We start from the raw sequence: 16973 nt of genomic DNA, 5'->3' as shown, positions 1-16973 counted from the left end.
TGCACTAGAAATTACAATGAGGAATCACTGTCCATTCAACTTGGTTTCACAAACCATTGTCATTATTTCCCCAAGCTACTTTTCTCATTGGCTTGTCTTCCAACTTCCATTTTACCTTCTACTTACTATCTGGAGGAATTTCAGAACTGTAAAAAATTTTCTATATTTTTTGTAGATTTACTGTACCCTTTCCGCAGTCCCCATCCAAGCAGAGAGCACGCCACCATCACACAGAGTAAGAATCATGGCATTCACTTCCCAATGGCTACTAAATATTACCTGATTTTGGAAGCACAAGGCTTTATATTCCATTTAAATACTCAGCTTTATCTCACATGCCAACATGTCCATCCTTTTATTGCTCAGTAGGAATCAAGAGGTCCTTCTGCAACCTGACAATTTTTTTTTAATCTAAATAATTCAGTGTGAACAACAGATTTTACTACTGCACTGTCCGCCCTTTTTCCAGACTATTTATGCCTGTGTTGAACAGTAATGACCTTAAGACAAACTCCTTTTAAGTTCTACATGTTACACAACCCATTGAAAAAATAATCAATTCCTAACCTTTCTTTTCGGCCCTTTTTATGAGGTATCCACCCATCAGAAGGTTTTAATCTTTATCTCATTGAGCTTGTTCACCAGTGCACACCATCAATTCACACACTGAAGTGAAGTCTTCCAATTTTTGTTTTGAGTTTGTGCAAATTAGGGAGCTTGGTCCTAACATACTCCCCAGTCATCAAAACTTTATTTATATGTTTTAGCCAACAATGCCATTAGCATTACACAATTTTTTCATTAATTAGTGCTCAAGCCCCCTGTGTGCTAGTTGTAACTCTCTCATGATAAGTAGTCCACATGCACAGTTCTTTCCTCCATTTGAGCTGGGGGTCTGTTTAGAGTAGGTGGTCAATGAGTTGATGGTCATGATATCCTACTGCAGGACTTACCCTTCCTCAGTTAGTGTTCATTTCTGCTGACTTCACTCCTGGTGGCTGTCATCCAGACAGCTCGTTCATCTTGGGATTTTCTTCTCTTTTCCTTAAAATAACAGATTAGCTAAGCATGCAATGTTCACAATGCAATTGCTTAATCATAACTGTCTAATCATAGCTACTGATTAACAACTAAACAAGCTGCAGTTTGAGTCAAATCCTGAGGGGCTCAAATCTTGAGTGGCTCAATAAAACATGACTGCTGAATCTTCTGAAAAACTTTAATGAAAATTGTTGCCCAAAGCAGGAGGGCCAACCATGCCTGGTGCATCCCAAGTATCGCCAGCCAGTCAAGGGAGGTGATCGTCCTGCTCTGCATCTTGAGACCTCTGTGCAGTTTTGGATACCACAATATAAAAAAGATATAAAGGTATTAGAAAGTGTCCAAAGGAGAGTTACAAATATGGTGAAGGTCTAGAGGGAAAGCCTTATGAGAGCAACTGAGGTCACTGGGCTTGTTCAGTGTGGAGAAGAGACTGAGGGGAAACCTCACTGCAGTCTTCCACATCATCACGAGGGAAAGCCAAGGGGCAGGCAGCAATCTTCCTTTCTCTTTTGACCAGTGACAGAACCTGAGGGAAGGGCAGGAAGCTGTGTCATGGCAGGTTTAGGTTGGATGTTAGGAAAAGGTTCTTCACTCAGAGGATGGTTGGGCACTGGAACAGACTCCTCAGGGCAGTGCTCACAGCAGCAGCCTGACACTGGTCAAGAAGTGTCCTGTCCAGAGCCAGGAATTGGATGTGATGTACAGATGTGTCCCTTCCAACTCAGGATATTCTATGACTCTTTGATTCTGTGATTCTGTGTTCATTGGCCTGGCTTACCTTGGCAGGTGAGGTCACTTGGGTCCTCCAAAGAGCCCCACAGATTTCTGAGCCACCATGTCCCTCCACAGAAAATAAAGCTGATGGTTCTCAAGTGCATCATATCTATTCCTATTCCACTTCCTCTTGTGTTTGTTATTCTTCCCACTGATTTAATCAATATGCATACCAACCTTAGGAACTCCTTTTGAAGCTGCTCAGGTTTTGGCCGGAGGCAGTACTCCCCAGTCCTCCAGTACCTCCTGTAGCAGGTGATTACACAGTTCAGCTGCTTCATGCCCAAATCCCTGTGTAGCTCCTGAATAAACCACATTCAATCTCGCCAAATTCCTGCTATTCAAATTATTTCTTTTTACCTGCTACCCTGGCTTCAGCTGGAAACATACCTGTCTGATAAGTACAGGGTTTAGTTTATCCCTTATATCTTCCCTGAGTTCCCTTTCACACCTTACCTTACACGGACTCTGTGTCAGGTTCCTGGTGCTTAGGAAAAAAATTTACTGCTACTTTTTTTAATCTTCACAGAATCAGAGAATCAATTAGATTGGAAAGGACCTCTGTGTTAACTAAGTCTGACCTATGACCTAACAGCAGCATGTCAACTAGGCCATGGCACAGAGTACCATGCCCAGTCTCTCCTTAAATGCTGCCAGGGATAGTGACTCCACCACCACCCTGGGCAGCCCATTCCAAGGTCTCATCAACCTTTCTGTGAAGAAGTTCTTCCTAATGTCCACCCTAACCTTCCCCTGGCACAGCTACGTCCTCCTGTCCTGTTGCTAATTGCATGGTGTTCTTTTGCAAGTAGATCCTCAAAACATTTTTTTTTTGGAGGGGGGAGCAATGTGTGTGCTTCAGTGTGTTGCTACAGTCCAGTGCTGTGGTCCAGTTTCCTCATTTAGATGCGGCTAAGGGAGACATCCCTGGAGGTGCTGGATGACAGGCAGCTCAATACGAGCCAGAAACATGCACAGGTGGCCAAGAAGGCCAAGAGTATCTTGGCCCGTATCAAGAACAGCAGTGCCAGCAGGACTAGGCCCTGGTGAGGCTGCACCTCCAGCAGTGTGCTCAGTTTTGGGCCCCTGATTTTAAAAAGGTCACTGATGTGCTGGAGTGTTTTCAGCAAAGGGCAACGAGGCTCATGAAAGGTCCAGAAAACATTATGAGGTAGGTATGTCTTACAAGGAACAGCCGAGGGACCTCTTTGTTCTCTAAAACCACCTGACAGGAGGTGGTACTGAGGAAGGGACTGATCTTTTATACCGAGCCTGCAGTGAGAGGACCAGAGCAAATGGCCCTAAACAGACTGGGGAGATTCAGATTATATACTAGAAAAAAATCACTGTTAGAGTGGCCAGGCATTGGATTGGGCTGCCCAGGTAGGTGGCGGAGTCACCATCGCTGGAGGTGTTCAACAGTGTCTGGATCGGTGCCGGGTCGATGTGGTTTAGGGGTTTTGGGGTTGTTGCAGCAGCAGTGCTGGGTTGATGGTTGGACCGAATGATTCAAGCTTGGTGATTCTACAACTCGAGCCTTCAAACATGTTGAAGGATAAGCCTACACTATGCTACCCCTTTCTCTGCCATTTTTTAGGCAGCTCAGCTCATTTTGTCCTTTCAAAACCACCTATTCCTTTTCTCTTTTGCCAGAAGTCCAAAACAAACTGCGTAGTTTGAGAAAGACTGAATGACAGGCAGAAGGAAACCCCCAAGACGCGCGTCCCGGGATGCTCTTCCCCCACGCTCCTGCCATTCCCAAGCGGGTCGCGGACGCCTGACGCTGGGTGGGCAGGGCAGGGAAGAAGGGCTGGGTAGAAGGGTGCACCCCTCCCTGTCGGGGGTCCCCCCGCCGCCCTCACGGCGAGGAGGGGCGGGCCGGGCCCGCCCTCAGCGCGCCCCGCGGCCCCGGCGGAAGGAGCGGCCCGGCCGCCCCCGCCCCTCCTCGCCGGCTGCTTCCGCCCGGTGTCGGCAGAGACAGCGCCGGCCGCCGCCGTGCCGGGAGACGGGGAGCCTGCGAAAGGGGAAGGTACGTGCCTGCCCTGCCCTCCCCTGTCCCTGTGCCGGCTCCCAGAGCCGCCCCGAGCCCGCGGGCCGTCCCCCCGCCGCCCTGCGGGGCTGACCCGGAGCCTCGCCCAGCAGGGAGGTGCCGCCAGCCCGGCTGTGCCGGGTGTCAGGTCTGTACAGACCTGTTCGGCCAAATAACGCTGCTGGTCCATAGGCGTGCGGTGGAGGATGGTCTGACATCCCATGCAGAAAGAAACGCTTCGAACGTGCTCCCTTGACTTGTTTTGTCATGGAGGAGACTTCATGAAACGAATGCTAAGTGGTGTCTCCTTTTCCAGAGAATAACTGAGGTGATGCTATTTGTAGTGTTTTTTCTGTGTGTTAGCGTTTGTTCCTGTGAAGCATCTCTCGCAGCTGAGTGATGCTTGTTATCGTGGTGGCGTGTTATAAAACAAGAAACGGAGGAAAAGTCTGTGACCTGAAAGGCCTATAAATAGGAAAAGAGGAAAATAAAATTATAAATTCTTAAAAGTTAGGAGCGAGATGAGATTTTTTTAAGTGGAAAGAGGCGTGATTTAGTAGAGGAGCTACTGTTTTGGACGAGCAGGGAGTCTGCAGGCTCACACCCTCCTTCGGGAGCCTGCAGTCTGTCAGGTTTGCTGTCACTGCTGGTGCCAGGGCATCGTCGCTGCCAGCACCCACCTTCCCGCCTGCATTTACTGCACAGGGGAAGAGGTGCCTGTGCCAGGCCGGGGGAGCAGCAGGTTCAGCAAACAAGTAAAGGCTGGCATGGAAATGTGCAGTGGAAGAAATCAGGATAATGATGAAGGGCTGTTTGAGGCATGACAGTTGCTGAGAGCTTTTTGTTGTGTTGCAAAAATGAAGAAGCAGCTTGTTTTCTTGCAACTTTAAATTAATATATTAAAGCCTTGAATGGCTTGAATGATGCAGACTCTTGTTTTTTTAGGTGTTGTATACTCCTTACCCTCTGGGACCTTATGACACCCAGTTAAGGTCTGAGAGTCCATCCACATGGGCCTGTGTCAGAATCTGGGTATAAATCTGTATCCTGTTTGTCTCAGAGGCTAAAAGCCTTCAATTACTAATGGTAATTATTGCAGCTTCCTATTTTCTTGTGACACTTGCTTATGATGTCATTGAGGGAAGTGGTCACACATTTGCAGACCTGGCTAAGCAACGACACTAAGACTATACTTTCCATCTTGGAATTACTACAAGGATTATATCAAAGCACTCAAAGTCAGTGATTTCTATGAATCTTAGACAGTACCCTAAGCAGATGCCTATGAAAAAGGCAAACATGTTTGATTGTACTTTACCTAGTCCCACTCTGTCAGTGTTCACTCAGCTTGCAACGAAGTGCAGTCCAGGAACTTTCTGGAACAGATGTGGTGAGGTCTTAAGGATCCACTGTGGATTTCTCCATCAACTCATCATTGCCTTTGACCTATCCAGCCCCAAGTAGTTCTGTTAGTCAAAAATCCACGAACTCACTGACGTCTGTTGGTTTTCAACACGCTTTCTGCTACTTCTATGTAGTATTTCCTACTTTTTAAATTAGACTAGACAGTGATAGATTATTACCTGTTTATTTGCCTTGTTTGATTCACAAGGATAATTACAACAAATAGTGTATGGGTAATGGTAAAACAAAATTTCCAATATGACTGCCATGCCATTTACTCTAAAGCTTTCTAATTGCACTGTTTTCAATGCTGATTTTGTTTTGGTTTTTTTTTTTTTAATTTTGTTTTGTTTGATTGATAACTTTGATTTCTTTTAAATGAAACTTTTTCCATTATTGTGGTTTATTATAATGGAGGCACCTTGTCTGGAAAAAGGAGTGGTCCCCATTTTGGGTGATGTCTAGGTTATTTTTACTGAGTACTAGAATCAACTTCAGTCATCTCTAGAGCATGCTAAGCATGCATTTGTACAGAAAACATGTTTGCAGAATATGAAGGACAGGTAATTTTCACTTACTTAAATCAGGTATGCTCTTAATAGCAATGTGGCTCTGTTTTCTCTGCTCCTGACAAATCATTGTGTAGGCATTGAATTCCCAGTGAAATGTTTGACAACATTGGATTCCAGCTTACATGTGACATTTAGATGTCTTGTGAGGCTTGTAAACAGGTTGTACTGGAGGAAGTAAATTATTCTGGTAGAAGAATATTCCTAATAGGAAGAAAAGTGTGTAATAGGAAATGTCTGAGCTTAAAGAACAATTAAACTGAAACAAATTGAAGTTTTTGCACTGGGTACAAGCCTGACTACACAGTCACTGGTGGAATGAATGAGAACTGCTTGTTTGGCTCGCTGGAGTTGCACAACCACCTCTTGTAGTGTGAGAGTGCCTTGTCACTATATGTTAGGTAATCCTGATGTGCCAAAACAATGTCTAATCAGTGATGCTACAACTTCAAGTTTGCCAGGGTTTCTTTCATCGTTATCCTTCTTTCTTTCTTTGCTTCTTCCTACTGCTGCCTGGCTGTTCACTTGGTTCTTTCCTTTTTCCATCTCATCTCTGGCTTCTGTTTCAATTTTTTTTTTTGTTTAGACCAATTCTTTATTCAAATCTTTCATTTTAAGAAAAGCCAAAACACTTGTGATACAAACTTTTTGCAGGAGTCTGACTCCTCAGATTTTACCTCCTGAAAGAAATTGTAGTACCAACTGGGAATGAGTATCAGATGATAACTGGATCCTTATTTGAAGCTGTGATGAGCATAGGCTTTGTTCCTGTATGCATTTGTTCATAGTAATGAGTTATGAGGATTTAGCAGAATTATCTTGATGGGAGCAGCTGATCCCTGTGCAAAATGCTGTAATAGAGTAACTTTGGGGGTTTCTGGTGTGGTGAGAACAAGCTGCAGTTTTCCCAGCATGGTGAACTGTCTTTGGGTTCTCTTGTGGCCAGAACTGTAGGTTTGTGTGTCAGAGCACTGGCATGTGCAGGCCTTCCTGTAGCACTGATTCTGGAGAAACCCTCTGGTTCCTGCACCACTGTGTCCAGCCTGGCTGTTCAATTCCCTGTCTTGTCCTCCTGGTGAGCAGAACCAGTGCTTCTTACTGGGAAGGACTCAGACTGCAGGCCACATATCAGTAGTACAGACAATTATATTGTTGTAGTGACTCAGAAAGGGATCTAATGCTACCTAGTGTTATTCATGTCTCCTGTTCATTGATTCTCCTGTTTGACTTTGTCCTTTGCACAGAGCTCCATACAGTCTGCTTCAGTTTGCTTCCTAACCTGTTTAGGTGAGTGGATGAGTATCAGAATGTACAGCTGCTGCAGGAAACATGAGGAGGAGGTGGTAAGCAGCAAGCACAGGTTGAGGGGTTGCTGGAGAATGCAGCTGTGACTAGTAAGTTGGTGTACTGTGAGTAGATGGGATTTTGACTAATGATTTTGACTAATTCTTTTATGTCCTCGTTAGAAAGCAAGAAAACCAGCAGCAGCTGGAGAGCTAAGCTTAAGGTGGGATAAACAGTTGTTGTAAGAACATGTGCAGGTTGAAATAATAAAATGGGAAGAAAAAGGTGTGCTGAATTTGGAGCCTAATTTAGTTTAAAGGAGAACTACTAACGTGGAAATGTGGAAGAAACAAAGAAATAAGGGATAGTTCTGTGAGGAGATTTATGCTGAACAGCATAGGAAAGGATGGGGGAAGCCAAATCAAGGGTAATGTGATGCTAATTGTACTTGTGGACTTTTTTAAATTTTTTTTTAAAGATTTGTTATCTGCTTCTTGCTAGTATTCATTATGCTCTTTGGATTTCTCATTACTTGACTTGAAAGAATAGTGCTCTCTGTGAAGTAGTGAATCTTATTCTCATAGGAGGTGGAAAAGATGTTATGAAGCATAAGGTGAAATAGATTTGCTTTTTTCTGATTTTGCCTGTTACTATTGCTGCTGAAAGATGGACGTTTCTTCAAATGCTTAACTTCTGGAAGCTGTGGTTCTGTGGTTTAAGTGATTATGTAGGTTGCTGTTACTTTACATGGTTGCATTATTATGTTTCACTGAATGTTGGGCAGATTACCTGTATTGCTTAAACAGCTGTCCAACAGAAATGTGGGACCTGTACTTCTTTTGATGCACGAGAAAAAAATAAGAGTATAGAACATATGGTTGAAGAGACAAATAGATTTTTGGCTTTTTTTTTCCTTTTGTAAAGGTCTCATTTTCCCTAGGGATAGTAGGAACCATAAAGAAGCATCTTTGTTTAGTGAGCAAATGGCTTTTTTCCAAACTCTTAGACCACAAACAGGCTTATTTGCATGTATATATTTCCTTTCTCTCAATGTTATTTTCAATTTCTTCATGTCCATATGTCCTTGATAACATGTTCCTTCACTCTGTCTTTTTTTTTTTTGCGGTATATTTTTGTATTTCTCTCTTCATTGAAGCAATACCCTGTGAAAGGCCATGTCTTCTCCCCCATAATTCACATAACTGTTCACTTTTGAACGTACTTTGGTTTGTGTGATGATTTGTGCTGAAGTTTAGAGACCATGAAGTTCCTTCTCTCTGTATCCAAACATAAGCATGATGGGTTCTGGTTCATGAATATAACATTCCTACCTTTAACTTCAACCAAATTTTAACCCAGTCTGTAATCGTGGTGTTCAGTTTTGCCCAGTGCCTCCCAAAATACTGATGGTCAACATAATTCAAATAAACAAATTGCATACTTTGCAAACTTTACTGTATTTGTGACAATTTTCTCATACTATCGATTCCAAGTGATTTATTCTCCCTTTGACTTTATAATGAAATGGGCAGCTGGGGAAAGTTTATTTACAAGATTCTCTTGACATGAGTCTGCTGTATCTTTGAAATGTGTTGGTCAGAAGAGACCTGAAATAGTTTTTTCCCCTGGAAATCTTTCTTACCACGTAGACATTGTACTTCAGTAGCAGCTTTTTGTGTTCTTTCACATAGATACTCTGTTTGACTGAGGTTTTGCTAACATTGCAGTTTTGCCTCAGAATATGTATTTATTATACCCTCTGTATTTATTATACCCACATGTTATTCATGCCTACAACTTTCTGTTTATTCCCCTGCAAGATTTCAGTTTTAAAAGCCCCATTTTTTTCTCTGGATCCAGTATTTTAATGCAGTATTTGAAGGGAAAACTTTCTTTGCAAGTTACTTTATTTCACCAGTAAATTTCAGTAGTGTGTACAAATCAACAACTTTTTCTTCCTTTAAGACTAAAGGGTTTTCCAGAATCACACTTTCTTTTCTGGAAAATGCTTCATGTTACATCAAATTAAGCCATCCTCTTTGCTTTAATGCAAATGAATTTGAGTAGATTTGTTTCTTTAAGGAACAGCTTTCTTTGCTCATTTCATTTTAGGTCATGGACATTCTTAGCTTTATCATCATGCCTGCATATGGTTGGGAAATTGGGAATTTCCTGGGAGAATAGCTACCACTTTCTTGTAATCTGTGGTATTCCCAACCTTAATTATGCTTATGAAGTTACTTTAAGAAAAAACAAGCCAAAACAAAAAAACTTATACTCATTTGGGGTCGTTTTCATGTTGGTAGCTCTCAACAGTTCACTTTTGAAAAAGTGAAAGTTACCATCTTGGTGTGATTAGATAAAATGGCAGGACGTGATATGCATCTTCCTCTTTCCATCCTGAAATGTGTCTGATAAATCATGCTCCACTTTTAGAATGTCATGTCTTTATTCTTTTGGATGCCTTCGTAGTGGCTGGTATTGTGTGAGGCCTCAGGGACCCTCTGCCACAGCAGGGTGACTTCTCAGGGTTTCCTTTACGTTTGCTCTCACTTCAGTGCTCTGTGTTTCTAACCAAGTGTTAAACTGGGACAGCGAATAGAGGTGCTTTAATCTAGCTGGGTACAAAGGACATGGACTCTGCTCTTGGAGCACTGGGCAGGCATGACTGGGGTTTTGTGACCTCAGTTAAACTGCTGTCTGTGATTGCCGAAGGAGAAAGAGTCCAGGCATCAAAGATGGAGCGTTTTCTAGTGAAACATCAGACCTGCTTGCTGACTCTTAAGTGCTGTAGACCAACAGCTGATGCTTTCAGAGGTGTGGCTGCTTTCATAAAGGCTGCCAGTTTGCCTGATCCCCATGGAAGTTTTTCATTTGCTTTTTCACCCTCTTGAGAGTAGTGGGGAAGGCAAGGCCACAAGGCCAAGAGTACTGTAGTAGTTCCATTATGATAATAGTTTTTGGGGTTTTTTTTGGTAGTCATTAGAAGCTGAACTTCTCAAAGCTACAACTTGCAGTGACATATAGCGATTAGCTAAAAGTTATGGTGGGCCTTCCTAATCCTTTTCCCCAGAGTTTTGATCATCCTATCTGTTTAGTCATTTTGTGCCAGACCAATGTATCATTGTGGGATCTGAAAATGTTTTCCAATTTCTTGATTCCCTAACTCCAAGACTCTTTCATATTATTAATTTCAGAGCAAAGGACCTTTTTTGGAATAAGGTTGGTGGGAAATCCATCTGTTCCTGATTTGACTCCTCAAATGAACCTTTCCAAGCTAACAATTTTTTTATTTGTGAGTCCTGTCCTGCTTTGATCAGTAATTGCTTAGATAATGTTTGTAGTGACAAGGGACCACTTGAGTGGTATAAAAGGGATACCCAGAAGTTATTTTCCCTGCATTCCTAACAGTGGGACTGTACCTACTTTCTTGATCGTTGCTACAAGATTATAAATGGTAATATGATGTTACAAGGTCTTGCAGGTAGGTCCAGTTCTTAAAACTGGGTTTCTCCCTCCGTAGGTCTTTGCACAGTCCCCCATGTGGTGTCTCTGAACACGGTTCAGACTTGAGGAGTGATTATAGTTTTCATTCTGCACTTCAGCTTTTTATCATTACAACCCTAAACATGAGTAAGCTGTACCCCACTTGCACGTGTCACTGATATCTTTATACAGTCATCAGTGAAATCCTCCCAGCTGTTTTACTCCTTGAGGGAGGGGCATAGGGGGAATGACACAGGAACAAAACATATTGAAGGCTTTGTATTGCTAGCTCATCAAGTGATCACTAAATACAAGGCATCCTAATTACAGTAATTTCACGAATACAAGCCGCACCAATTTGACTAAGATTTTGCTCCTAAACCGGAAATGCGGCTAATAATCAGGAGCGGCTAATACAACCTCAGAAGTGCCTGCCAGAGTGCTGAGCCGAGCAGCTGCAAAGTCGGCGTTTTGCGATTGTTACAAATCGCTACTCTGTTGCACCGCGGGTGGAGCCTGGCTCCCTGCAGGCAGCACGGGGGGGCGGGGAGAGAGGCGGGAGAGCTCTCTTTCCTCCTCTGCCACAGCCCAGGGGAGAGACGGGGGGGGCCCGGCGCCGCCATTGCCGCGGCTCGGGGAGGAGAGGGGGGACCCGGGCGGCCCCTACCGCGGCCCGGGGAGGTGGGGGGAAGCCCGCGCCGCCATTGCTGCGGCTCGGGGAGCCGACGGGAGCCCCGCGCTGCCATTGCTGCGGCCCAGGGAGGCGGGGGGAAGCGCGCGCCGCCATTGCTGCGGCCCAGGGAGGGGGGGGAAGCCGGCGCCGCCATTGCCGTGGCCCGGGGAGGGGGGGGGGAAGCGCGCGCCACCGTTGCTGCGGCTCGGGGAGCCGACAGGAGCCCCGCGCAAGCCATTGCTGTGGCCCGGGGAGCCGACGGGAGCCCCGCGCAGCCATTGCCGCGGCTCGGGGAGCCCACGGGGTGCTTTGTCCCCGCCCGCCGCCGCCGCGGCAGGAGCGGGGAAACTCCGTCCCTGCCCGCCGCCGGCGCCACGGGCGCGGGAAAGCTCCGTCCCCGCCCGCCGCCGCTGCCGTAGGAGCAAGGGAAGCTCCGTCCCTGCCTGCCACCGCGGGGCAGCGCCGACCCGGGGTGACCGAGCCCAGTGGCAGCGGCGGCCGGCCCCGAACTGCAGCACCGTGCTGGGCCACCTGGCCCCGTCAGCGGCCCCTAGCGGGCTGAGCCTGCACAGCCTTAGCTCAGCCAGTAAACCCCGCCCTCCCGCGGTTCTGTTACTAATTGCACGCGGGTCCTCGCTGCGAACGACAGAGCGGCTTATATTCGGGTGCGGCTTATCTATGGACAAAAACCGAAATGTTTGCCAACACTCAGAGATGCGGCTTATACTCAGTGCGGCTTGTATTCGTGAATTTACTGTACTTCATGGGTTTTAGAGGAAAGCAGTGTTGGTTTGTATAACTAATGTTGCTTCATTTGATGTGTCTATAGTGTTAATTTTTTAGCTTTGTTCATTTTTACAAATAATGCCCAACAGTCTTTATTCACTAACTCAGAGCTAGTGTGAAAGGGGCTCATATATGACTTTGACAGAGAATTGTACTGGAAAGTACACTGAAGAAATGTTTCATTTTTATGTGCTACTGGCTGGTGCTGCTTTAGTTACACAGAATTGGTCAAGATTTGTGACTGATGTCACAACAGCCTGCAAAGTCTTTGGCTTGTGCTTGCTGTTTTCCCTGAGAAAATCTGGCCTCCATTGTTTGTTGTTTGTCCAGATAAATCTTTGATGAGATCTGTGCATCGTGTGTCATGTCGTACCTCAACTCTGACATCATGTAATCCCCCCTTTCCGCTGCTCCTCTGCAGTTTTCTTACCAGGACGGTCAGTCTGTCCCTTTCTAGTTCCTCTAGCTATGAGCATAGAAGCTCCAGGGTGCAGATCAAAGAGCTTACATCAGGTCTGGATGATTCTCTTGTGGCAATAACGTTGTAGAAATTGTCAGAGCCTTAGTGCAGAAGGCAGATGAAGGAATCTTGCGATTTTTCCCATTATTCTTTCGCTTTCTGAAGTTGAATTCAGTCAGATAAAATCACCTATTAGGGCAGAGTTTCTTTTTTATTTAAGCTGCTACAGCTAATGAGTAGAATATATCTGCTTCAGTTTCCTATATTTTTGGGGGACTGGTCTAGTTTAGTTTCCTTTTCTCTGACCTAAATATTTAGTTGTTGTCATATACCGTGTTCATGAAACTCTGCATTTACTAAGGTACTAGAAAACTTGTTTGAGATCCTGTTGTACCTCCTGCTTTATTTTTTCTGCTGTTTTAGGGCAATAAGAATTGTAAACTGTTCATTTGTGGAAAAGAGAAAAACTTAGACCATCTTTCTGTTGAGGTCAGAATTACTTTTTTGTCTAGTCTTAAATACCTCCAAGAGAGGTTTGGTGCCTTCCTAGCGGTCATGCATTGCCTTCTTAGCAACTCGCTTTTTATGATCCCTTGGAGTGTCAAGATACAACTTGTAGCTATTGCCTCTTGTTCTACCATCTTCCATTGCAAAGTAACGTTTGGCTATGCTGCTTTTGCAGGCCTCCTTCAAATGGCTCTAGATTGCTGTTTAATTACAACATGGGAGCCTGAAAAAGCACTATTCATTAAGCTTTTCCTCTAGCCTAGTTATTTAGTTGACCCTCCCGAGTTTCCTTGTGTTCTTGATGTGGTGGGGTTGAACAGAACTGCTCAGTATGTTTCTGATGAAAATCCTGAGTTTTATAGGCTCCAGTATTGGCCCAAGATTACTTGACAGCTGGCAGACAGTAGCTGATTATCTTTTAAGCTTGTTCAGTTACTTTTCAAACTATGCAAGTCAGTTTATTCAGCCTGCATTTCCTTGGCCTAGAAAGGAGAGAGAGTGGCCTCACAGTAGCCATGGCCATGGACACCTTGGTGTGTGTCTCATGATTTTGTGGAACCTTGTATGTCAAATCTGCTGTAGTGGTCCTTTCTCCTTTATTTTGGTTTCACCATTGTTTTGTGCAATTTACCTTTTCCCTTGTGGTTAGCATTGCATCTTTCACTGCAGCATCATGCTTCAGAATTAGCTACACCAACCTGTCCTGTCTTGTGACTGAACCAGCCAGATATCAGTTTACGTACTCTGATTGCATTAATCTGAGTTTGTGATGTGATAATTCTTTCATTGAACACTCTTTAAGTGTAGATGAAATTTTGTTATTTCCAATTTATCTTTGAAATAAAATGTCAATTCCAAGTAACAGTGTAGGATGGAGCTGTTAAAATATTCCATCAGGAAAGATGCATCAACAATTAGCCTGATGTTTGCAAAGTTGACTTAGTGCATTTTACTTTGTGGTCAGTTGAACCAAAGATTAAAAGGATTGGTCTTATGGCAGAGGTAATCTGCCCTTCGTGGATAACTGTTTCCAGATATTTCTGTCTGAAAAAATGACTGTAGTTGGCTTCTGGATCAGTAATGAGATACCTAAAAATATGTGTTGGTTTGCAGGTGCAAGTGTATGCCTTCATATGCTTTTGCTATAGGCTTTGCTAACCAGGAGAGCATTTTTCTAATCCTGAGGTGGCAACCAAGAAGCTGATCCCACAATTATTCCCCTAATCAGTTCATGTATTGACACATAAGGCTTTGTATCCTGCAATAGGAGTTTGTTTTCTGGTAGGCACCTACATTAAAGGTGTGTTCATCTACATCTAAAGCCCCATGAATTGTAACTTGTATTTCAGTATTCTAACAGACATGTTGATACTAGATTAAGCGCTCTTGACAGAAGCTGAATTTCTTGTAAGACTTCTCCTGCATATAGTTAGAGAATTTATGTGCAGGGGTTGAAGAGAAGGAAGAAAATACTGTTTGGGATGTAATAAGGTCTGATTTTCTAGGTGTTTGCATCTCTCTCAGTCTTGTTACTTTTCTCCGTGATAACTCATGAAACTCCCACCAGTCAAGTTTGTCCTTCCTCAATAATCTAGGAGCTGTTGTGGCACAAACTGTGCTCTCTCTGTGGGCTGACAGAGCCAGCAGGAGCCTCATCTCTTGAGACCTCTGCCTGTTGAATCTGTTTGGAAATTGATAGACCATCTTAAGATATTTCTAGGGGAAATGCAGGCAATTTGTGCCAAAGATAGATGCCTGTAATAGAAATACTACTTTTCAAAGCTTCATTTGGGAAGAAGGAAGGAGATCAAGAGGTATTTTTTGCTATTACTGATTTCATCCTGAACAGGTCTGAATAGTATTATGGGAGTATATCCACTATCTTTTCCCTGTTTTTCTCTTCTGTCCATTTTGATTACCAAAGGCTATAAAGTCGGAAAATAAAAACCTAACAACAACAATAAATGAATAAAAATCCCTCAGCTATTACATAGAGAGAAACCATTTGGGATTGTCTCAGACAGGCAGTTTTTCAGATAACCATTTCTTCTCTAGTTGCAGTCTTCCTTCCAGGTACTGCAACACTGTTTCTGAAATTAGAAGGTAAAGACTGGACCAAAGCTACAACAACCTGAAAACCCTCCCATGCCAGTCCAAAATGGATTGCTGAATCCTCTGTTCTCATTGCTTAATTTCTGACCTTGATGTTGCAAATACTTCTTTTGTATGAGGAGTTATCAATGACATTTCCATTTAGATTTGTTGGTGAAATCAATTCTGAATGAAAATATGCAGCAGATTTTATTGACTCATGATGAGAAACTTTGTCCAAAACCTACTTTCTTGTGTAAGAACTAGTTACTTTTGCTTCTTGGACTATAAACATGTCAGAAAAGGGGTAACAAGTTATGTTTACTGTGGTTGTTGAGGTAACTGGATTTCTTTGTTGAAATGGCTCTTGGCTTCTTTCAACTGTAGATCATGAATGAATAAAAGCAGGGATAATGCATTAAAAATAGCTTTCAATAGTTTAAAAAAAATAATAAAACCTAATAGTAAAAAATAGTTAAAAATCAAAACAAAATATTTTCTGTCTTTTCTGCCATGGTTGTTCTTTACCTTAAACCTTTCAAAACCCCAGATTAAAACTGGGGAAAGTAAGGGAATGTTGTTTCTCCAAGCGTACTTTTCTAATGTTGTCAAGTGTCATTACTAAAAATTTCAGTCAGATCTGTTCCTTTTGAGTTGTGTAGCACTGAGAATTTTCTGGTGGCTCTTAGTGAGGGTGAGTGCACCCCACTCAATAGTGCAGCAGACCTTGCAGAGCTTTCAGGCTTTGGTTTACATGCCTGAAATTTCACAAACTGACTAGGAAATAGAATTTGTGTCCTTGTACTCAAAAATGAATGGTCCTTTTTCACTAAGCAGAAATAGTTGAAAGCACTAATGTTATTTTTAACTATGCTTCTGGTTATCCTGCAATACAGAAAACTTGCAAAGACATTCATGCACTAGTTCTGTTTAGTTGTTTTTCATTTGTTTGCCTTCAAATGGGTTTGAAATTAATCTTTTCAGTTTGAACAAGAAATTTGAAATTATTTGCCTTTAAGGCAGAGTAGAACTTATTGTCCAGTTCATCATTGTGTATTTCTGTCTTTAAGGCAGAGTAGAACTTATTGTCCAGTTCATCATTGTGTATTTCTGTGACAGAAACTGAAAGACGCTTTCTCTCATACAATAGTAACATGTTTCAGCTTCTATAGCCCCTTCAGACATCAAAAACTGAGCTGGGCCTCAGATTACTGGATATGACAGCTGTTGGGAGTGGGGTGATTTTTCGGGTTTTTTGCAGTTATTCTGGGATAAGGCATAATAGCAAAGAGACAACTCTAAGTATTGACCTGCTATAACAGTATCTTATTCTGCTTAACAGCAAACATGAGGTCGGGGTCAGAAGAACCAGTCCCCTTACATGAAGAATTTATCTACTGCTGTGGAGCTGCTACCCATGTCTTAAAGTGTGGGCCTTGGAAAGACCTCTCTAAAGATGAAAGTAAAAATCTTCCCAGGCTCTTGTTCATGATTATTCCTGGTAAGAGTCTTTTTTTGTTTGAGTCTAAAAGTTTGTTGATTGAAAGGGGTATGTCCAGTTTCATTTTCAAAAATGTCACTACATAAGTGGTGGATTTTGGCTCATGCACATGCCAAAAAATCAATAATAATGCAGTGGTGAAATTTCTTTGTTACATTTGATTGTAAAACTCGAGACTGGGTGCTGTCTGGAGTGCCAGAACTGATGCTGGAAAGGCTGACCTGGAACAGAGACTAGAAAGAGAAAAAGGAATAAAACAGGTATTTATTGAAAGGGGCAGTGCAAGACCCTGGATGGGGCTATGCCCAAATCAAATCCAAGATCCCAGTCATGAGTTTTTACAATTTTACAAGTTTTGGTTCGTT

General features: G+C 43.2%; 1 protein-coding gene across 1 annotated transcript in view; it reads left to right on the top strand.

The window, feature by feature from the left end:
• The first annotated feature begins 3746 nt into the window (after positions 1 to 3746).
• LOC116994460 (lipid droplet-associated hydrolase) overlaps positions 3747 to 16973 on the top strand; it is a 111133-nt gene continuing 97906 nt past the window's right edge. The window contains exons 1-2 of the mRNA XM_033056173.1: positions 3747 to 3847; positions 16450 to 16608. Coding sequence (XP_032912064.1) covers positions 16455 to 16608 — 154 coding nt within the window. The 5' untranslated portion in view covers positions 3747 to 3847; positions 16450 to 16454. The remainder of the gene's footprint in view (positions 3848 to 16449; positions 16609 to 16973) is intronic.

Source organism: Catharus ustulatus, chromosome 3 (genome assembly GCF_009819885.2).
Source record: "Catharus ustulatus isolate bCatUst1 chromosome 3, bCatUst1.pri.v2, whole genome shotgun sequence".
Classification (NCBI taxonomy): domain Eukaryota; kingdom Metazoa; phylum Chordata; class Aves; order Passeriformes; family Turdidae; genus Catharus; species Catharus ustulatus.
The sequence above is the reverse complement of the archived record's forward strand: the minus strand, read 5'-3'. Positions and strand labels throughout refer to the sequence as shown.